Below are 22237 nucleotides of genomic sequence, written 5' to 3'. Positions count from 1 at the left end.
TAATTAGCGGGCGTTCACCAACCAGATTCTAATATGGTGAACGATCCGATAACCCCGCGACTTTCCATTTTTAGTAAAAAAATCCGCAACTTTCCTTTTTTTGGTAAAAAAAATTATGTAACTTTTCTTTTTTTTGGAAGTTACAAAGTTATACTCATAACTTTTACGTATAACTTGTTGAACAAACATCAACGTCTAACTTATACATATAACTTATACACATGACTTCAACATATACCTTCAACGTTATAAAGTTATCGGCAAAGTTACACACATAACTCATACATATAACTAACTACGTGACAAAGTTATATGCATAACTTTTATGTATAATATTTTACGGAACAAACTTATCAACATAATTTCATAGAAAACTACAAAGTTATACACAAAACTTTTATGTATAACTTATTTGTATAATTTAGATATATAACTTGATGAATGATTTAGAGTAAAGTTGGACGTATAAGTTATATTAAAAAACTTAGATGTACAAATTAATATCATAACATATTAGTAGAAATATGAAAACTATATATCAAAATAAGTATGTAGTATAACTTATAAATATATAACAAAAAAGAGAAAAATGGTAAAAAACAAAAAAAGGAAGAAAAAAGGAACGTTCGTGCAGGTGTAGTCATGCCACCGAATGAATCCGACTAACAAAAAGTTATTCAATCAACTTATGTATATAAGTTTTAAGTTATAAGTTATACAAAAGTAATACACATAAATTTTAACTAGAAAAAAAATTATTCAAAATATATACAAGTAGGTCTAGTTTTGTTCGCCTCGTCGCGTAGAACATGCCGGTGCAGACGGATTTAAAAATAGATACACCGTTTAAAAGTTATAGCATTTTTAAATAAATGTTTCGCTTTTTTTTCTTTCACGTCAGCGGTGAGCATAGGAGTGGGCGCATGCAGCTCGGACAACTACGGCTTGTTCGGGAGGGCGTAAATGATCATGGATTATTTACTGCTGGCTGATTTGGTATGAGAGAAAAATACTGTTCCTGACTGAAAATTTACGATGATTTACAAGCAAGCGAAGAGGCTAATCGTTCGCTGAGGACTGAGGAGTGGGCGCATGCAGCTCGGACAACTAATCGTTTGCTGCGTTAACGAACGCCGGATTGGAATCGGTTATCAGATCGAACATAACCTATCTTGCAAGTTGACGATTTTTACTGCATATACTCCAGTACCACCACGGATGGGTCGTACTCATATTAATAACATATGCACTAGAATAATCATGGACTGAGGACAGACCTGTGGCTTGACTTCACTTCACTCTTTTTTCGCTCGTGTCGTGCGTGGAGCCTCCTTTCTTTATGAAAACAAAACTATAATATATATTTACATACACTCTGACCCTATGTATGACCTGTGTGATGTGAATAAGGATGTTAGAATCCGATTCCACGGCGGTACAAAAGACATGGTGGAGAGAGGCTCCACTACTACTCTTACACACTCTCCCTCCGCTCCGTCGACATATAGACGACAGAGATGGTGTGTGTGATGATTGATTTGAATGTTTTTATTTTTCTTGTCAATGGTAGTAGTAATGAAAACCCGCCTTGATTTGTTGTCCTAGTATGTTTGTGACGGAATGATTGAATGATAGTAGCTGCTGCCTCGTCCTGTCTTCTCTCCACGTCTGATAGATAGTGTAGGCATTGGCGTCGCTCTGGGTGGGTGTCCAATCCCAATTCCAATTCCAATTCTTGCTCTCGCAGTGCAGTAGTCTCCATCCATGTCTACATCTGCATCAGCGCATCTCTAGTTCCAGTCCAACAAGGCCTCAAGTCTCAAGCACAGCAACAGCAGGCTTGTTGCCTTGTTGCTCAGCAGGCACTGTACACAGCTTGTAGGTAGGCTAGTCCTCGCCTACTACTTGCCTGCTCCTCCTCCTCCAGTCCTGGGTCTTTCTGCTGGTTGCCTTGCGCACCACCACCCTCTGTTGATCCTTCTCCTCTCCTCTGCAGTCAGCTGAATCGAATCCATTCCAATCCCCGGACAGGCCTCTTCTTTCTTCTTTTGGAGCCTCTTCAGTCCAGTGCCAGCCCAGCTTCTTCTTCTTTTTTTCCTTATTGTGTTTTATTTATATATATACATACATAGCACTACTACTACTCTTCTTTCTTGCTGGATTCTTCCTTTTCCTCCCATCCTCCTCCGCTTCTTCTTCATTCACTGGTGCCGGCCGGCCGGGCATTCACCCAAGTTTTCTTTTGTCCCGTCGACGTCGGTGCTCGCTTGTTCCTTTCTTTCTTTCTTCCCCAAAATCGTATCTTTCTGTCTCCGCCGTTGCCATGTCCGGATCGGAGCCAGGGGCCGGCTGAGGCGACAGCCACAAGCCCTCACCCTCACCATCACCTTCTGCTTCTTGCCTTGGGCTTGAGCCTTGAGCGGAGCAGGGGTGGAGAAGGAGATGGCGTCGTCCTGGTCCTCATCCTCCTCCTCCAGCACCAGCACCGGCACGCTCCTCCGGTTGCTCTGCCTCTGCGCCGCCTTCCCCGTCGCCCTGCAGGCGGCGGCGCGCCCACCCAGCGTCACCATCGGCGCGCTCTTCACCTTCGACTCCGTCATCGGCAGGTCCGCCAGGACGGCCATCCAGCTCGCCGTCAACGACGTCAACGGTGACCCCGACGTGCTGAGGGGCACCAACCTCAGCGTCATCTTCCAGGACACCAAGTGCAGCGGATTCGTCGGCACAATCCAAGGTAGGATACGAATGCTCTGCTCATACTCTGTTTTCCTACTCTGCTTATCTGCTCTGTTTTCTTTCTTTCTTTAACTAACTTTCCTGTGGGTTGGGGATTGGGGTTTCCATTCCATCCTCGGTGAGATTGCCATGAATCTTGATGTGATGTGATATGCCTCCTCCGTTTTGGGTGGTTGCCCCGTCATTACGCATCATCAGCAGCACCAAATCATCATGTCAAGTGGGGCTTAATGTGTGGGTGCAGCCAACATCTCCCCTTTCCTTCACTTTTTTTCGGTCCTGCATGCACCGCATTCCATTCCATTCCTTGCTTGCCTGCATTGCATTCCATTCTCTAAACTTTGATTTCTCTTTCTGCACAAGAACATCAACATTTGATTGCATCAAGACAAGATATATACCTCTGTCCTTTCTTTTGTAAGTATTCCTTCCTCTTTCCAAACTGCATTGGTGGGACTCAGCTCATGCATTCAGATTCCACACCGTCACATTCAGAGTTTCTTTCTTTCTTTCTTTCTTTCTTTTCGAAGTTTTCACATTCAGAGTATCATCAGGCACATAGTACTAATATAGGGACGCAGGGGCACTCTTCTAGTCTAGTCAAGTCTGGTTTTTTTAACAACAAATTAAGCTAGGCTAGGCTCCATTATTCTTCAAACAAACCATGCTAGCAGCTTGCATATACTCGTTGAATAAACAACAAACATGATTACTATACTAGCTGAATCAACCGAGTTTGATTTTGTAATAATGTCAGTTAAACTAATCACCAGATAAGATGAGTCAGCCTGCCTATGCAAATCCAATCCGTTAGTCAACGACCGCTTCATTGATTGTTACTGCTTGCTCTGCTGCTAATTGTAAAAGTCAACTGCGATGCCACTGACGACTCAACCCCCCTCGATCCGACCTGATGCACAGCCTTGGAGCTGATGGAGAGGCAGGTGGTGGCCGTGGTGGGCCCGCAGTCCTCGGGCATCGCGCACGTCGTCTCCCACGTGGCCAACCAGCTGCGCGTGCCGCTGCTCTCCTTCGCCGCCACCGACCCGGCGCTCGCCTCCAAACAGTACCCCTACTTCGTCCGGGCCACGCACGACGACCGCTTCCAGATGGCCGCCGTCGCCGACGTCGTCGCGCACCACGGCTGGCGCGAGGTCACGGCCGTCTACGTCGACAACGACTACGGCCGCGGCGGCGTCGTCGCGCTCGGCGACGCGCTGGAGGCCAATCGTGCCAGGGTCTCCTATAAGGCCGCGTTCCCGCCGGGCGCCGACCGCGCCGCGATCGCCGACCTCCTCGTGCGCGCCAACATGATGGCGTCGCGCGTCTTCGTCGTCCACGCCAGCCCGGACTCCGGCCTCGACGTCTTCGCCGCCGCGAGGTCGCTCGACATGATGGCCGCCGGGTACGTCTGGATCGCCACCGACTGGCTCGCCGCCGCTGCCATCGATGGCGCTGGTGCTGGTGCCGCTTCCAAGTCTGATATACAGGGCGTCCTCACTCTGCACCAGTACACCCCGGACTCGGACGCCAAGGCGTCGCTTGTCTCCAGGTTCGCCGCCACCTCCAAAGCATCCAGCAACGCCATCAACGCGTACGGCCTCTTCGCCTACGACTCCGTCTGGATGGCGGCGCGCGCCATCGACCAGTTCCTCAGCGACACCAGCGATGGCAACATCTCCTTCTCCGCCGACCCCAACGTCCGCGACGCCAACGGCAGCGCACTGGGTCTCAGCGCGCTCAAGGTGTTCGACCAGGGCGAGCAGCTGCTGCGGAAGGTCATGCTCGCCAACTTCACCGGCGTCACGGGCAGCGTGCGGTTCCAGTTCGACGCCCTCATCAACCCGGCCTACGAGATCCTCAACGTTGGCGGCACAGGCGTCCGCCGGGTCGCCTACTGGTCCAACTACACGCGCCTGTCGGTGGCGGCGCCGAGGCTGCTCCCCGACGGCGGGCCACCGCCCAACAGCACGACGACCCAGCAGCAGCAGCAGATGTACAGCGTCATCTGGCCCGGTGACACCACGGCTAAGCCGCGCGGGTGGGTGTTCCCCAACAACGGCAAGCCGCTGCGGATCGGCGTGCCGTACCGGACGACGTACAAGCAGTTCGTGTCCAAGGACCGGTCCAGCCCCGACGGCGTGAGCGGCTACTGCGTGGACGTGTTCAACGCGGCGGTGGCGCTGCTCCCGTACCCTGTGCCTTCGTCGTTCGTCCTGTTCGGCGACGGCGTGAAGAACCCCAGCTACAACGAGCTGGTGCACAGGGTGGCGGACGGCTTCTTCGACGCGGCGGTGGGCGACATCTCAATCGTGACGAACCGGACGCGGGTGGTGGACTTCACGCAGCCGTACGTCGAGTCCGGGCTGGTGATCGTGTCCACGGTGAAGGCCAAGAGCTCCAACGAGTGGGCCTTCCTCAGGCCCTTCACGCCGGGGATGTGGGCCATCATCGGCGCCTTCTTCCTCTTCGTCGGCGCCGTGGTGTGGATCCTGGAGCACCGGTTCAACCCGGAGTTCCGGGGGTCGCCCAGGAAGCAGATGGTGACCATGTTCTGGTTCAGCTTCTCCACGATGTTCTTCGCGCACAGTGAGTAGCTAGAGTACAATGTTGTTGGATTATTGTTTATTCAGTTCGATCGATTCAGCAATCAGCACCGATTTTCCACCATGAAGCTGAATCTGAAATCCTCTGTATTTTAATGGGAAATGCAGGACAGAACACCGTGAGCACTCTTGGTCGCGTCGTCCTCATCATCTGGCTCTTCGTGGTGCTCATCATCAACTCCAGCTACACGGCCAGCCTGACGTCCATCCTGACGGTGCAGCAGCTGTCGACGGGCATCCAGGGCCTGGACAGCCTCCTCTCCAGCAACGACCCCATCGGCTACCAGGTCGGCTCCTTCGCCCGGAGCTACATGATGGAGGAGCTGGGCGTTCCGGCGTCGCGCCTCAGGGAGCTGGCCATCGACGACTACGCCAACAGCCTGCAGCGTGGACCCAGCAACGGCGGCGTGGCGGCCATCGTCGACGAGCTGCCCTACGTGGAGCTCTTCCTCTCCACCAACTGCCAGTTCAGGACGGTGGGCCAGGAGTTCACCAAGAGCGGATGGGGATTCGTAAGGAGTTTTTCGTCTCTTTCTTTCTTTGTTTGTTTCGTTCTCCAAACTGACGACGACTTCGATAACAGGCGTTCCAGCGTGACTCCCCACTGGCGGTGGACTTGTCGACGGCCATCCTGACGCTGTCGGAGAACGGCGACCTGCAGCGGATCCACGACAAGTGGCTCAAACCGGGAACGTGCGCGTCGCAGAGCACCGACGGCGTGGGCGCTGACAGGCTCAACCTGGGCAGCTTCTGGGGCCTCTTCCTCATCTGCAGCGTCGCCTGCTTCATCGCCCTGCTCATCTACTTCGCCAGGATACTCTGCCAGTTCTGCGAGTACCACGGGACCGGGACCACCGCCGGCGCCGCCCAAGAGGACGATGGCGCCGGCCCGTTGCCTGACCCGCAGAGGAGCCTGCGCCGGCCCGCCAGGCTCACCAGCATCCGGGACCTCATGTCCTTCGTGGACATGAAGGAGGCCGAGGTGAAGAGGGCCATCCGAAGCAGGTCCAACAGGCGGCTCGACGGGTCCATGGGCGGCAGAAGCTACACCTCTGAAGGGCCGTCCTTGTCACGGCCGTCCTCCATGTCGCCGGTGTAATACGGGGCGGCGGCGTTCTTCTTCAAGGACACGATTCGGTGCAGGCCTGACTTTTAGGTAGCTGGAGTCGGCGATCCGAAAGAAGGGCAGGCCTGGTGCGGCAGAGCTGTCTGATTGAGTCACCAGGTCGCGGGTTCGAAGCAGTCTATCTGTAGATTTTGTGGGGGAAAGGTTTGCCTTGATTTTTTCTTTTCCCAGACCCCACTCATGTGGAAGCCTCCGACACTGGATGTGCCCTATATTTGGGAGTCGGCGATCTGAAATTGACGAAACTGTACGTTTGTACAAATTGCGATTCAGTCAGCGATTATATATACGGTTTTTCATCACCTGAAGATAGAATCTGTAGGTGCTAGATGCAATGTAGCTGTAGAATTACAGGGTATTATGTACGAAAACTTCAAACTTGTGTGGACAGCTGAAGATGAAATGAGAAGTTTTTGCTATACATATATTATGACACGTTCTAGATGGAATCTGTCTTACACCTGTTTTTTGAGTTTGCAGTAGCTGCACAGCTCTGGTGTGTGCTCTCTGAAATTCTTAAAAGTTAACTTGGGTGGTTCTTTTGAATCCATTGGCCAATTTTGGCTTAGTTACTGCTGCTGCTCTTTGGACCTTATGGAAGCTATGAAATGACCTTTGTTTTCAGAATGTTGTCTGGAAAGGGATGGATATCCTGCTGAACAAAATTGCCTATACGGTGCAAAATTGGCTAATCCTGTGCCCGGAGAACAAGAAGGATTCTTTTTCAAGAATAGTGTTGGGGATCAAGAGGAAAGGTGGGACTGGACGTTTCCCTGGAGAAGCTGCAAGTGGTGGACCGAATGCAGAGTTTCCTCAAGATGAAGCCGGAGCTGGTTACTTCTTCTGATGCTTTGCAAGTCTGGAGATCCTGCAGACTGGCGAAAGGAAGCCAAAACAAACCTAGTACTAAGCTTCATTAGCTGGATGGTTACAGAGGAGAGTATCTTGCAAGGCTATGATTTCTACTACATACAAACATACATACTCATACATACCGTAATAGAATATGAAACTCCATAAAGCTCCTAGCATCCGCGCGACGAGAGCGTTTCATCTACTGTTCATTTACTGTTCGCGAATCCGACACCTCCACGTGCCATAAAGCTCCTAGCATCCGCGCGACGAGAGGGCTTCATCTACTGTTCATTTACTGTTCGCGAATCCGACACCTCCACGTGCCTCGTGCGTGTGTCCGCGTCGTTTTGCTCTATCCCGGTTCGTCCAGTGCCGCCGCCTAGGGCCTCTGGGAAAATAAAACCCCTCGCAGTGCCTCGACGCCTCCGCTTCATCCTCTTCCCCTCCCCTAGCTCCCGTGGGAAGAAAAACGCCTCGCCGCCTCCGCCTCCATCTCCCCACCGGCCGCCACGCCCCCGGATGCCGCGCCTACCTGCCTCGCCGTTGGCTTCCTCCCAATCCCCGTCCACCATCCTCGCCCGCTCCGTCGCCTTGCCTCGCCTCCTCCGCTTCCATCCATGCTGCGTCCGTGCCTCCGCGGTTCGCCTCTTCTTCGCTCCCAGCGGCCGCGCTTACTCTTCCCTGGCCACGGTGCGCCGATGCCGCGCGCAACCCAGCCGGTAGCTACGCCAGAACGAAGAGGCGGCGACGACCACGCCTCTCCCAGACCTACCGCAGGTTCGCTCAACAGCGCCGGGCTGCTGCCAGCGCGATTCCTACACCTCCGTCCGTATTCTTCTCCTGCACGTCTGCAACGACGTCGCTCTTCCTGGCCGGATTCCTCCGCTGCATCATCGACTCCTTGATCTCTGCAGCTCCAGCATCGTACGTGTCCGGCGGTCATCCGGTGGGTCACTAAAAAATTCTTTTTCTCAGATCCGTCCTCCCACTTTTTTTTTCTGCAGATCTGTTAGATACTATTCCATGCTTGTGCTATTTGGCTATTGGCCTATTGTTCCATGCTTATGGTACTTACTGATGCCACTGAAACTGTTTTCTTAAAGCAAATCTTCTTCTTTGTTAGCAGAGATATGTCACTATGTGTACTTTCATGAGGTTCACGGGCTTCAAACAGTTATGCTGGCAGGTAATTAGCATTGCTTTTTTCCCTATTGCTGGCATCCTTATCGAATATTCTACGACATAATCTATTTGCCATGTTCCAAATTTCAAATACCTGAAGGTTTCTTTGTGATTCTCACCAATCAGGGTTAGCACTGTAATAGTGCCATACATGTAAGGAAAGCTTTTGCCTAATGGTTTCAGGTATTTTTAGGATATATATATCTGACATATACGAACTGAATTAAAATCTCTTTCATGTTTGTTTTTAGCCATTTTTGTTGTTACAACAGGCCATTTAGTCATCTGATATTTTATATTTAACTTACATGCATGAACTGAGTTAAAAATATTTTTATGTTTCAGTACGAAGATCTAGGCTTTCAGGAATTAATCTTTGTGCTTATTTTGTGGTCCATGACATTTGTACTATTCAGTGCTCTTTTGGGTGATGGCACTTCACAAGCATAAAAAATGTCAGAAATGTAATCAAATACGTTGTTTTATCTTCTATCTTGCTTTGTCAGAGCTTACATATTCTTTGATGTGAGCCAAGGTTTTTACCATCCTAATACTTTACAATTTTATAGTCATGTCTGTCGGCCTTCGAACATTTATTTCAGCAGGGTGCAGCACTAGACATGTATAACTAATTTGAACAGCAGAACATTACCTTATCTAAGAACACATTGTACACCTCTTATCAAGGAGGTCAAGTTTGGTTGTTTTCCCTTTGGTTCACTAAGGTAGCCAAGGGACACCTGGACCCAGCTAGCCTATATGTTTCATCTCCTGTTAAGATAATAGATGTGAGTGTTTCGTAACAAACTAATATTTCTCATGATGTAGTCACCAATGCAGATTAAATAATGAAAATATGTTCACTACTATTTGCAGCCTCAGTCCCCCCCCCCCCCTTCTTTCCTTTCTTTTAGATCACAAAAAATGTTTATACGGTGCTACAGTGTTATTCATTCCTTCCATATGTTGTCTTTTCACAGTCCATTGGTTTTACCATTCCTAATGGCGTATCCCATATAGGACTCAGTTATGCCCAGATAAATCTGACAACTACAACATGCTCAAATATGCAGTCGTGCCTGTTCTTTCTTTGATCTCAGATCTTTTTGCCCAGGTTTGGTTCCACCTGCGCACATCTGTTGTTCCTTTCAGCTTTGCCTCTTGATGCTCTCTGTCCTCAGCGGTACAGGTGGTTGTTCATTCCATTTATTCAATTTTCTGGTTAACTACACTACACCTTTCTCAGCGAAACCATGTATAATTTCACTGGATGAATAAACTATTATGTTTTTGGAGAACATATGATGTTCGGCTGTTCGGTGTTCGCTGGATGAATAAAGCAGCTTATGCTTTGCCTTTTGGCTTCTACTGACGAAATGTAGCTAAGCCACACTGTCGATTAGGTGAATTCAATTTTTGGGTTCATCCAGGGGATTGCCGTTTACTTTCGTGGTTATTTCTCTCTAATCCTGACCATACAGACAGTTGATTGATTGATTTTTTTTAATATGCATGTTAAAAATGACAGTTGATAACCCTGCTCTGATTAGATGGTATTTGTTTGATATTTGTTGGCAGAGACTTACAGTTTTGGCTTAGAATTAAGAAACACAAAGCATGATAAACACACATGTATACATGTATACTCCCTTCCTTTCTATTTACACACACCTGTGCATGCCTGTGATTGTTTTCATAGCACAGCCTAGCTGCTACTCTTTTGCTTTCATGCCTATAGTAATATCCTACAGGCTCAAAGCACTTGGTGTTCTTTTTGCAGTTGAGTTCTGAACGACTGAGTTATGCCCCTGGAATTAATCTGTAGGTGGTTCAGCTGGCATAGTGACCTGTAGTCTTCCGTCGCCTCCTATTATCTAAAGCGAGCAGAAGAATGAAGCCAAAACTTTCGGGCTTTTCAAAAAGAGACATGCTATTTCTTCTTAGATGAAAACAAAAGTGAAGTGTGCCGTTACTGTTTGCTTATGACAGAACATAACCTTAGGTGTGCACCATGTTGAGGTGTCAAAACACCAACCTTTTGTGTATGTATACTTATTTCAGTATAATATTTAGTGAGCCTTCTGTCGTGTTTCTAATCTCACGCCGTATGAAATCTTCTAAGCAGTGCATAATTTTGTCTAAATTTTTGGTGTTTTAGATGTAGGCTTCACAGATACTTTGGAATTGTTAGTTTCAGACCCAGTCACCGAACACAGACAAAACAAGAAAAGTTCTGTTTTTTTTCTCTAACTGAAATAGTTTGTTTTCGTAGGCAATTGCTCTTACACATGTTTCTATCTCATGCCATTAGACAGACCATTCTTTTCAACCACCCCGCTTGCAATATGCCATTGTATATGTCTGGCTTGCTTCAACTGTTGCTGACTCAATTTGATTTCTTCTGTCGTGCAGACCTCAAGAACGGCGGTTGCATCAGCTTCAGCTATCCTAGAGCTTCCTATCATGTTAGAAGGACGTATGTCAGACTCTAGCCCACGTTGCACCCATGGTACTTCTAATGGATCACATTATCAGTATCTGTGAATATTGTTACATGCAGCGCAAACATGTAGTCCTTTCTAATGGCAAAATGTTCCTAATTCCTTCTTCCGGATTCAAAGTTGCTACAAGACATTGCTACCTGTATGCCATGGTATGATTCTAGCTATTGAATGTTTTATCCTGATGCTTTGACTGAGCAAATATGTAGCTGCCATTGAATGTACGAAATAAAAAAAATGTCTAAATTAGATGGCGCAGTTTTTCCATTGGCCTGTTTCTGCTCACCTGGATGGCTCACGTGTGCTAAAAATTGTACATTTTATGGTGTTTCAAAATCAAGCATCTTATATGTGCTTGCTTTAAAAAGCCTTTGGAGGTGGGAAATCGGCAATGTTATCTGTCTAACTTCAACTAGCTCTAATGAATCCATGTATAATTTATGCCTGTAAAATATCGATGGTAATTATTGTAAGGACTTGCTTTATGTTTATTTGTTTAAAAATTAGATAATTTTACTGAATGATAAATTCCTTGGAGCAGGTCTATGAATTCTTTTATCATAACAGAATTTTTGTGATTAAAAGACTTGGGCTATGGATATGAGCGCTCAGATTTTCTTCCTCAATCATGTGATTCTAAAATGTAAGTTTACACTACTGTTGTTTATTCTTCTTGCTATTATCACTTCTGATAAAATATGCGTCGAGCATCTTTGGCTGATGTGCCGGGATGTTCCCTATATGGCGATTTCTTTTATGTTTGTGCTTACCGGACACTAGAGTGATGACTTCGATCAAAACTTGCATGCCTACAATATAAGCCGTTCTGTGTTTGAATTGCACTGCACTAAATGCTGGGAATCTATTTTTCTTTTTTCTTCTTGGCCCGTGGGAGGGGGGAATGTTAAAGGAAAGTTGTTCACCTGATGAATCTTTTCTACATTATATCTTTTTGAGCTAATCGTTTTGTTAAGCCTCTTCTAAGTTCCTTTGTATCCCATGTGTATTCGCTTCATCATCATAGCTAAACATTATGTATAATACGGAAAGATCTAAATGAATCACCAAAACAATACATATACCACATTGAAAGGGAAATACCACGTCAACATACTCCGGAAAGGGAAGCCACGCTATCCTCACGCATCCACGATGCTCGAATACCAGTCACAACTCACAAAGATCAAAGTGATGTAACCTTAGCAAGAGCGGTATCACAAGTTCACAGCAACAAAAACACAGAGATGTACACATCACCTGCGTGTGCAACCCGGCCTAGTATATATACTCCAGCTGGCTCTAGAATAATCATGGAGTGGTCTCCCGAACTGGGACAGGCTTGTGGATTTCGCCGGTGCTAGTTGGTAGGTAGGTGGACAAAGTCGCTGCAGTATGCGACTACGTCAGCGTGACTGGCTCTAGTACGTTGCTGAAACTGGCACTGGCAGCTGCACACATGCATGACACGTTGAATTCAAGCTCCAGGAACGAATACTCCGCAGCAGCGGCAGGCTGCAGCACACGGCCCAAGTGATGGCGAGGCGTAAGAGGCCTGCTAACTGAGACGTCGATGAGCCATTATTGGGTTACTTGTCTTTTTTTGGCCTGCTAGCTGGATGAGTCTGGCTGGCTGGACTCTCTCAGGTACATCTAGTACATCGACGGACTAGAGGCAAGACGACGACCCTCCTATATAAGTATCATCATGCAGTCGTCTCCTCCAGCACAGCAGAGTGATATGGCGTCCTCCGCCACCACCACCAGCACCACCCTCCTCCGGCTGCTCTGCCTCTGCACCGTCTTGCCAGTCGCCCTGCAGGCGGCGCGCCCGACCAACATCACCATCGGAGCCCTCTTCGCCTTCGACTCCGTCATCGGAAGGTCCGCCAGGACCGCCATCCAGCTCGCCGTCGACGACGTCAACCGCGACCCCACGGTGCTGAGCGGCACCAACCTCAGCGTCGTCTTACAGGACACCAACTGCAGCGGATTCGCAGGCATAATCCAAGGTAGGAGTAGACTACTCTCTCAATCTATCTCCCTCTGTCTGCACTGCACAGTCTGCCCTGCACTGCATTCCATTTGTCTCAACTCTGTTTTCTGCACAAGAACATCAACATTGATACACCCCCCCCCCCCCCCCCCCCCCCCCCCCCCCTAGTCCTTTATTTCTTTTGTAAGCATCCTTTTTCCCTATCAAGATATACTCAATAATATATGCATAATAAAGGCATAAAAGCGACCGTGTCAAACTGCATGGGACTCATGCATTGCACATTCCACGCCATCACATTCAGAGTTTCACCAAACATACAGAGAGAGAGAGTACTGAATTAATTCCCAGAGTTTTCTGGAATCAAACATTTTTTAAGTTTGATCAAATGTGTACAAAAGAAATCATTTGGATACATCATAAAATATATTTTCATAATATACATGCTCATCCGGTGTGATAAATATTTATCCTCTTTTATTTATAAATCTGATCAAATATAAAAAAGAGAGTTTGTGGTAATTAACATCATTGCTAGATGCGAGTCCTAACTCATACATTAGCGGAGCTAGAAACTCTTAGAAGTCTGGGCAATCTTCACTATGCAAAAAGAATTTAGCTAGTAAATTAGAGTCCTCTTCTTTGGTATAAAGGAAATTTTCTATTAAAAATCGCCGAGGAGCCTGGCCGGCCGCCTGGGGTGGCCGGGCGGTGGCTCCGCCACTGAACTCGTATGTGTATGAGACCTGAGTCCAGGTCATATATGAGATACGAAGAAAACTCTCTATTTTTCGGATAGTTGGGGGGAGGGGGACAAAAAAAAAAGGTGAAGAAAATTTTTGCCTTCTTAATAATAATAATTTATTATTGTTATTATTATATTAATATATATACATTATATTTATATTAGGTATAGATAGATATAAATATAGATATAGATAAATCATCTAGAAAAAAAAAACGTCTTATAATTTGAAATGAGGGGGAGTCCTATACTAGCTGAATCAACCGAGTTTAATTTTATAATAACAATTGTGCGCGTGTCATCAGTTAAACTAATCACCAGATCAGGCAGGCAGCAGCCTATCCAAATCCAATCCATTGGTCAACGACCGCGTCATTGGTTGTTCCTCTGCTGCACAGTCAACTGCGGCCAACGATGGGATGCCACTGTCCACTGATGAGTGATGACTGATCTGAATGAACCTGAACCCTGCAGCCGGCCTGGAGCTGATGGAGAAGGAGGTGGTGGCCGTGGTGGGCCCCCAGTCCTCGGTCATCGCGCACGTCGTCACCCACGTCGCCAACGAGCTGCGCGTACCGCTGGTGTCCTTCGCCGCCACAGACCCAGCGCTCGCCTCTACGCAGTACCCTTACTTCGTCCGCGCCGTGCACGACGACAGCTTCCAGATGGCCGCCATCGCCGACATCGTGTCGCTCTACGGATGGAGGGAGGTCACCGCCTTCTACGTCGACGACGACTACGGCCGCGGCGGTGTCGTCGCGCTCGCCGACGCGCTGGAGGCCACGCGCGCCAGGTTGTCGTACAAGGCCGCGTTCCCGCCGGGCGCCGACCGCGCCACGCTCGCCGACCTCCTGCAGCGCGCCAACTCGATGGAGTCGCGCGTCTTCGTCGTCCACGCCAGCCCGGACTCAGGCCTCGACGTCTTCGCCGCCGCGCATGACCTCGGCATGATGGTCGCAGAGTACGCCTGGATCGCGACCGACTGGCTCGCCGCCGCCGCCATCGATGGTTCTGGTGCCGCCTCCGAGTCCAATAATATACAGGGCGTCGAGTCCAATAATATACAGGGCGTCCTCACGCTGCGCCAGTACACGCCGGACTCGGACGCCAAGGCGTCGCTCGTCTCCAGGCTCGCCGGTGCCGAACAACCTAGCAATAATAATGCCACCGCCGTCGTCAACGCGTACAGCCTGTTCGCCTACGACTCCGTCTGGATTGCGGCGCACGCCATCGACCAGTTCCTCGACGAAGCCGGCGGCAACGTCACCTTCTCCGCCGACCCCAACATCCGCGACGCCAACGGCAGCGCGCTGCGATTGAGCGCGCTCAGGGTGTTCGACCAGGGCGAGCAGCTGCTCCGGAAGGTCATGCTCGCCAACTTCACCGGCGTCACGGGCCGCGTGGGGTTCCAGTTCGACGCCGATGGGAATGGGCCTGAGAGTGGGATCCTCATCAACCCGGCCTACGAGATCCTCAACGTCGGCGGCACGGGCGGCGTCCGCCGGGTCGCCTACTGGTCCAACTACACGCGCCTGTCGGTGGACGCGCCCACGCTGCTCGACGACGGCGGGCCGCCGCCCAACTCCAGTAGCACGACGCCCCAGCAGCAGAAGGATCAGCAGCAGCAGATGTCCAACGTCACCTGGCCCGGTGGCACGACGACCATGCCGCGCGGGTGGGCGTTCGCCGACAACGGCCAGCCGCTGAGGATCGGCGTGCCGTACCGGACGTCGTACAAGGAGTTCGTGTCCAAGGACGACACGAGCAAAGACGGCGTGAGCGGCTACTGCATCGACGTGTTCAAGGCGGCGTTGCAGCAGCTCCCGTACCCGGTGCCGGTGTCGTTCGTCCTGTTCGGCGACGGCGTGACGAGCCCCAGCTACGACGAGCTGGTGCAGAATGTGGCGGACGGCTTCTTCGACGCCGCGGTGGGCGACATCTCGATCGTGACGAACCGGACGCGGGTGGTGGACTTCACGCAGCCGTACATCGACTCCGGGCTAGTGATCGTGTCCACGGTGATGGCCAGGAGCTCCGACGAGTGGGCCTTCCTCAAGCCCTTCACGCCGGAGTTGTGGGGCACCTTTGTCGGTTTCTGCGTCTTCATCGGCGCCGTGGTGTGGATCCTGGAGCACCGGCACAACGAGGAGTTCCGGGGGTCGCCGTGGAACCAGATGCGCACCATGTTCTGGTTCAGCTTCGCCGCAGTGTTCTTCTCGCAAAGTGAGTCGTGAGTAGAATTGGCCGGTGAATCAATCCAATGTGTCGATCGATTCAGCAATCAGCATCTTAATTTCAGGTGAACTTGAAATCCTAATGAAAAGTGAAATGCATGCAGGAGAGGAGACTGTTAGCAGTCTTGGTCGCTTCGTCGTCATCATGTGGCTCTTGGTGGTTCTCATCATCACCCAGAGCTACACAGCCAGCCTGACGTCCATCCTGACGGTGCAGCAGCTGTCGACGGGCATCCAGGGCATCAACGACCTCCTCGCCGGCAACGACCCCATCGGCTACCAGCAAGGCTCCTTCGCCGGGAGCTACATGATCAAGGAGCTGGGCGTCAAGGCGTCGCGCCTCCGGGAGCTGCCCATCGACGAGTACGCCGACAGCCTGCAGCGCGGACCCAGCAACGGTGGCGTGGCGACCATCGTCGACGAGCTGCCCTACGTGCAGCTCTTCCTCTCCTCCAACTGCCAGTTCAGGACGGTGGGCCAGGAGTTCACCAAGAGCGGATGGGGATTCGTAAGTCCAACATGCATGTTTTTTCTTTCTTTCTTTCTTCCTTCCACCAAATTAACCAACTGACGACGTCGACGATCTGTGGAAACACAATAGGCGTTCCCGCACGACTCCCCCCTGGCTGTGGACCTGTCGACGGCCATCCTGAAGCTGTCGGAGAGCGGCGACCTGCAGCGGATCCACGACAATTGGCTCAACACGGGGACGTGCGACTCCACCGACGGCGTGGGCGGCCCCGTAAGGCTCAGCGTGGCGAACTTCGGGGGCCTCTTCCTTATCTGCGGCGTCGCCTGCGGCGGCGCCCTGCTCGTCTACTTCGCCAGGATACTTTTCCAGTTCTGCCAGTACCACCGCCACGGGACCAGCGACGGCGCCAAAGAGGAGGACAAGGAGGAGGACGACGGCGGTGGCGGCCCGTTCCCTGACAAGGAGAAGAGCCTGCGCCGGCTCGCCAGGCAGACCAGCATCCGGGACCTCATGTCCACCAAAGAGGAGGAGGAGGACGGCGGCGGCAGCCCGTTCCCTGACAAGGAGAAGAGCCTGCGCCGGCTCGCCAGGCAGACCAGCTTCCGGGTCCGGGACTTCATGTCCTTCGTGGACATGAAGGAGTCCGAGGTCAAGAGCGCCATGCGGAGCAGCTCCACTTCCAGCAAGTCCATGGGCCGGTCCGGCAGCGACACCTCTGATGGGCCGTCCTCCCCGTAGAGACACCTTTTTTTTTTTAAACTGGTTTTCCAGCACCGGATGAAGAAAGAATCTTGTTGGTATGCAACGTAGCTGTAGTATTGCACGCGTACTACATTTGGTGGGCCCTGGGGCATACTCAAACATGTTGCAATGCATGCATATGGACGACGTTGAAAACGATCGTAAACGATCGATAGAAGGCGAAATCACTCTCAGTTTCACGTTTTTGTCTCGAAAACGAAATCGATTGATATTGTCGGAAACCAATACGGCATCCGTAATATCGAAAATGGTAGTAGTCAATCTTAATCTAGATTGATAACGATAGGAATCCATGAAAATGATATCCTCAAAAATGATATTTCTTTTTTTTCGTTTACCGCTATCTTTTCCGGTTAGGCCTAAAAATCAGAAAAAACTCAAAAATGATTTTCGTAAATTAGAAATTATCATTTTCGTTTTCATCCCTACTGGTATGCGGGCAAAGTTTTTTCGATAGAATAGGAGGGGTTTGCACCCCTACTAGAAGATTTTATTAAAAATTTGGTTTACAAAGAATGCCTCACCAAACAAAAAAAAAAGACAGAAAGAAAACAAGAAAGATTACACAAAAGCTTCGAGCCATAAGTCAATACTAGGATGAAAAGCTACCTTTGCAAGTAGAATAACTAGAGCAAATTCCTTCTTGAAGATCGATTTATACAGTGAAGAACCGAGTGAGGGATGCCTTTGAAGATGACATCATTGCGCACTAGACCGACACATTGTAATGATAATTTCCATGGGAAACGGCAGGCGAAGCTGGGATTTGAAACCTTCCACAATCAAGCATGGATCATCAGAGTTGGGCACCATCAACTGCAGAGAGGACCTGCATGCTTGTTTTTGAAACGAATAAGCAGGAGAGCTGCCGATTATATTAAAAAGAAGATAAGTGTGCCCAAAGTGGACACAATTGTAACATCCCTGTTGTTACAAGCTTGCTTAGCACCGAAATTTAGAACCAAGAAGGATTAGCTTAACAAGTTTCTAGGTTTTAAAAATTTATAACGCACGTGAGGCAGAAAACAATTTCTATGAATAAGGATCAAACATAACATGTATTTAGTACTAAAAAAAAATTGAAGTACAAGTTTAGTTGATGGAAAGGCAACTTTAACTTTTGGAAAATAGATGTTATTAACTAGTGTTTTGGGAGCTCAAAAATCAAATTTGACGTTAAGATAAGCTCTTTTCGTTAAGTCGGCAAACACTTGAACTATTGTGTAAAATACCATTTTTGACGAATTATATTGAGCAAAATAGTTAAATGGTGCTTAAATATTTTGCTCCTATGGGTTAGTATAAGGTGTGGACTATTGCATGAAATACTTGTTGGTAACCGTTGATAGGGTTTCAGCCTTTTAAAAATTGTAACAAAAGTGTTAATGGCTGTTAGTTTGAATTGAATCCTTAACTTTTCTAAGTATGGAAAAGTAGTAAGACAATGCTATTTCGACATTTAATTTCTAACAAAAATATTTAAACACTAGCTACATGTTTTGGTATTGTTGATTGCATCAAAGCGAGTGCTTGAGCATGGCTTAGGTCGAAGTTGTGTTGGATGTCACGTTGCTCTAGTAAAAATTGCCCAAACTTCGTTGGAACGCGTTGTTAACTATGTTGTTGGCGCCCTGTTCGTGAACCGGCACTCCAGCGACGAACCCAAGTTAGCATCCTTTTATCTCCTTCTCTAGTTGCTCTTGGGTCATGGCGATTGCTCCGCTAGCTAGCTGATAGTGTCGACTTTAGGTTAGTAGGATTGGTTGAACTTCGGTTGAGATGATCGGCATCCTTTGCTTTGCTTTAAAATTCATGCACATCATATGCTTGGCTCGGGCGCACGGTCACCTCGCGCGGCCGCTCAGTGTCGCGTGGCTAGTCTGGCCGTGGGTTGGCCGAGGCCGGCCTAACGGGCCGCTGTCGTCGCCCTGCAACTGCTGGCCATCGCGCTGCTGGCCCACCTCGCTGCCGCACTGCTGCGCGCACCGCTACAGCGTGCCGGAGGGTTGCCACTACGCTACGCCGGTGCATCCGCTGCGCGGTCACGTGGCGAGGCGTTGTCGCAATACGATTGTTGTGTGCCCCGCTGTCGCTGCATGCGTGCGCCACCGTGTCCGCTGAGCCACGCGTGGGGTTGAGCCAAGGTCGTGGCCATTATCGCTGTGTCGATGTGGCAGTCGCCCTACCTGTGTCTCACCTACCACGAGCCCGTGCCGCCGCTCACCGTGTCTAGGTCAGCCGACCCCAGCTTCAGGGTGACAATGACGCCTCCCTGATTTGCCCTATTCCGCTAGCTAACGCCGGTGAGCCGCTTGGGCCTGGCTACCGCATTCAAGTGCCCCGCGTGCTGGCACACCTCTTGGCTCCGTCTAGCACTACCCGACGTGCTTATTGCCCTTGCTCGTGTGGCCATGTACTCGTGTTGTCGTACCGTGTTGGGTCGTGGCTGGGTTACCTCTGTTGGGGTTGTGTCGCATGAGGTAGCAAGGGTGATGCGCCGCCCTCTTCCCTTCATAATAACAAACTCAAAGCTTCCTAGCTCAATTCCTCACATCAGTGAGAAGCAGAGGAAGTTAGTTAGACGCCCCACTCTCATTGGATCCAGCAGTGGTCTGGCCGCGGTCAATTTCATATTTTGCTTGCCGCCGGTCATGTGCGCCGGTAGAAGTCGAGTGATTACCTATCACTCGCAAGAGATAGGAAATATATTATTGTTATTGTCACATGGAATATATAAGAATGATAATTGGAGACCGGGCGGAATGGTACTTTGGATTTGGACTTGGTTAGGCATTCGAGCGAGGCTTGGATTGCACTTGTTCTGCCTATGTCGATTGAGGACCGTCCATTACTGTGGATGATAGTAAGGTCACAGACTTATTATCCTGAGCACATACTTGCTTATGGGAGTGGGAAGGCTCATTACACTCTTGTTGTGGGTTTCGGCTTTTTTGGACCGATTGATGAGGCGAGGAAAGGTGGAGGTCTAAGCACCATACTAAGATTGAGTCTTAAGTGTGGGGCTTAGAGTCCAAGTTTGGATGGGGGACTAGAGCCCGTGATAGAAGTGGAATGGGTTGGTCTTATTTCTGCCTGGGGTACAAACGGGGCATGTGTTTCAGGGTACCCAGCTAGGATACATTGGTTCGTGAATTGCTGTTTCTATGAGACGGCACCGACTTGGCTCTGGTCTAGCACCGTAGTAAGAACTGGAATATGAAAGATGGTAAAATGGTTCTGATTGCTTACCACCTGCTTGAAAGTAGCACATGTGCTTACATAGAATGGTTAGTTAATGAACTAATGATGACTGCTAATGAAATTGAATATAAGGATGCATATTTAGTAATGCTTCTGCAGATGCAATAACCCACAAGCCAGATAGCCTTGCATATCCTTGGAGTCTTTTATATTCCTCCTGTTGGGTAAGTCTTGCTGAGTACAATCGAGTACTCAGGGTTTTATTCCCCTGTTGCAGGTGATCGGAGGATGCTTAGAGCTAACTCTTGTGTGTGGAAACCTCATGGTGGGCTTAGAGATGATTCCTTTCCCCCTATGACCGCAATGTTTATTTATAACCCTCACTAAAGGTTTTTATAAGAAAAGATGTAAAATCTGCTAGCATCTCTTGTATAAAACGTCCACTATGTTAATGCTCCACCATATAATTAAATTAATCCTGCTTCCTCTATAACTCTGAGAACATTGTTATATTCCACTATTATAATAAATTGAGGTAATATTCTAGTACTGTAATAAAGTGATGTAAGAAATGACTTAAGAATGTTGTAAGCTTTATTCTCTCATTTATAATTCTGATGGAAAATATGGATTTTCGTGCTCTCTCTTGGGGTGTGCTCGATGAAACTGCGTAGTTTAGTGTCCTCTCTTGGGAACTTAGTGTCTAATAGAAGACAAGAACTCCTAGGAGGTATTAGATTAGGCGATTCTGCAACAACAATGACCAACAACCACACCAGAAAACAAACTCAATAAAAGGGAAAAACAACTCTAGTCGATCGGATTGGGACACCAATACGAACCGCACAAAGACGAAGCTCAATCCAGGAAAAAAGAAGAAAAAAGAGAACCACCACCAACTCCAAACCACCACACTGCACCGCCAACACTTGGACGATAAGGACGGGTGAAAACACCATCATCATCGCTCGTGCCGTCATTATCGATGATGATTCACATTGAGCTAGCCTGCTGTCAAGCAGGGACTAGCTGTCGTAGGTCGCCACAAGCCATGTAGGCCTCCCGCAATCGGATCTAGTTGCGCCGCCTGTCAAGATGATGTACCACACCAGACTAGCCACCGTAGTCCGCTGCAAGCTACCAAACCAATGCGTGAGCAGTTGCCTCAGGCGCTCACCAAGTTGTTTTTGTCCACCGTGATCTAGGCGCGTACACTATAGTTCTAGCAACCTAGCTGCCTCATCAAAGGTAGAAATACCTCATGGGTCCTCCAGCTGCCAGTTAGCAAACCTCCTTATGACGGAACGACTGCCACTGAGCGGGACCACCCACCACCAAACCATGCAGGTCACCTCAGCAATGCACATCTATTGGCCAGAATCCCACGCTGGCCTCCTTGCCAACATCGTGGGTGCCACCCATGTTGACCTTCTCGCCATCTACGTGGGTGCAACTAGCGCATGGTCCCTCCAAGACCGTCACCCTCCACCAAGCAGATGCCAAGCCCTCCAATTGACACGCCAATGTCCTCTTCCTAGCCACCTTCCGATGCCATGATACTAGACCCCAAATCCTCAACTATGTATCCACCTTGTCATCAACCACAATGGCTGGCATAGCTTCCAAAGCGACACCTCTAATGAGAGGAATGATGCCACAACGCCACCGTCGCCTAACCAGAAGGTTAAGATTTTACACCTAGGAACAAAGTGCCACACATGAGGCTAATCGATGGACGCTTCTAAGGAAGTAAACGACACTCAGAGGCGTTGCTGTTATCGACCAAAAATGGCAAGGTTTTCACCATGGCCCCCAACCCCCTGC

The 22237-nt window shown here is 49.2% G+C and overlaps 2 protein-coding genes across 4 annotated transcripts; both read left to right on the top strand.

Moving 5' to 3' along the window:
• Window positions 1-1650: 1650 nt before the first annotated feature.
• On the top strand, window positions 1651-6912 carry LOC136541346 (glutamate receptor 3.4-like). 3 transcript variants are annotated; one of them, XM_066533181.1, is made up of 5 exons: window positions 1651-2734; window positions 3100-3153; window positions 3658-5325; window positions 5451-5854; window positions 5926-6912. In XM_066533181.1, the coding sequence occupies exons 1-5, from the start codon at window positions 2443-2445 to the stop codon at window positions 6439-6441; spliced, it is 2934 nt and encodes a 977-aa protein (XP_066389278.1). In that variant the 5' UTR covers window positions 1651-2442; the 3' UTR covers window positions 6442-6912. The 3 variants fall into 3 exon arrangements, with proteins under 3 accessions (XP_066389278.1, XP_066389279.1, XP_066389280.1); XM_066533182.1 differs by lacking the exon at window positions 3100-3153 and having other exon boundaries at window positions 1655-2734; XM_066533183.1 differs by lacking the exons at window positions 1651-2734; window positions 3100-3153 and adding an exon at window positions 2800-2970.
• A 5832-nt stretch (window positions 6913-12744) lies between these two features.
• Window positions 12745-17188, top strand: LOC136544946 (glutamate receptor 3.4-like). Its single transcript, XM_066537001.1, has 5 exons — window positions 12745-13015; window positions 14219-15967; window positions 16083-16486; window positions 16580-16937; window positions 17037-17188. Exons 1-5 carry the CDS (start codon window positions 12745-12747, stop codon window positions 17186-17188), a joined length of 2934 nt encoding a protein of 977 aa, XP_066393098.1.
• Window positions 17189-22237: the final 5049 nt, after the last annotated feature.

The sequence above is a fragment of the Miscanthus floridulus genome, chromosome 3 (genome assembly GCF_019320115.1).
Source record: "Miscanthus floridulus cultivar M001 chromosome 3, ASM1932011v1, whole genome shotgun sequence".
NCBI lineage: Eukaryota > Viridiplantae > Streptophyta > Magnoliopsida > Poales > Poaceae > Miscanthus > Miscanthus floridulus.
This window is presented reverse-complemented; position numbering and strand designations above follow the sequence as displayed.

Bases quoted from the DNA above. Each gene is read 5' to 3' on its own strand.
- LOC136541346 (XM_066533181.1), top strand. From the start codon at position 2,443: ATGGCGTCGTCCTGGTCCTCATCCTCCTCCTCCAGCACCAGCACCGGC. The intron at 3,154-3,657 runs GTAAGTATTCCT...CCTGATGCACAG, and splicing joins ATACCTCTGTCCTTTCTTTT to CCTTGGAGCTGATGGAGAGG. The intron at 5,326-5,450 runs GTGAGTAGCTAG...TGGGAAATGCAG, and splicing joins CACGATGTTCTTCGCGCACA to GACAGAACACCGTGAGCACT.
- LOC136544946 (XM_066537001.1), top strand. From the start codon at position 12,745: ATGGCGTCCTCCGCCACCACCACCAGCACCACCCTCCTCCGGCTGCTC. The intron at 13,016-14,218 runs GTAGGAGTAGAC...TGAACCCTGCAG, and splicing joins ATTCGCAGGCATAATCCAAG to CCGGCCTGGAGCTGATGGAG. The intron at 15,968-16,082 runs GTGAGTCGTGAG...AAATGCATGCAG, and splicing joins CGCAGTGTTCTTCTCGCAAA to GAGAGGAGACTGTTAGCAGT.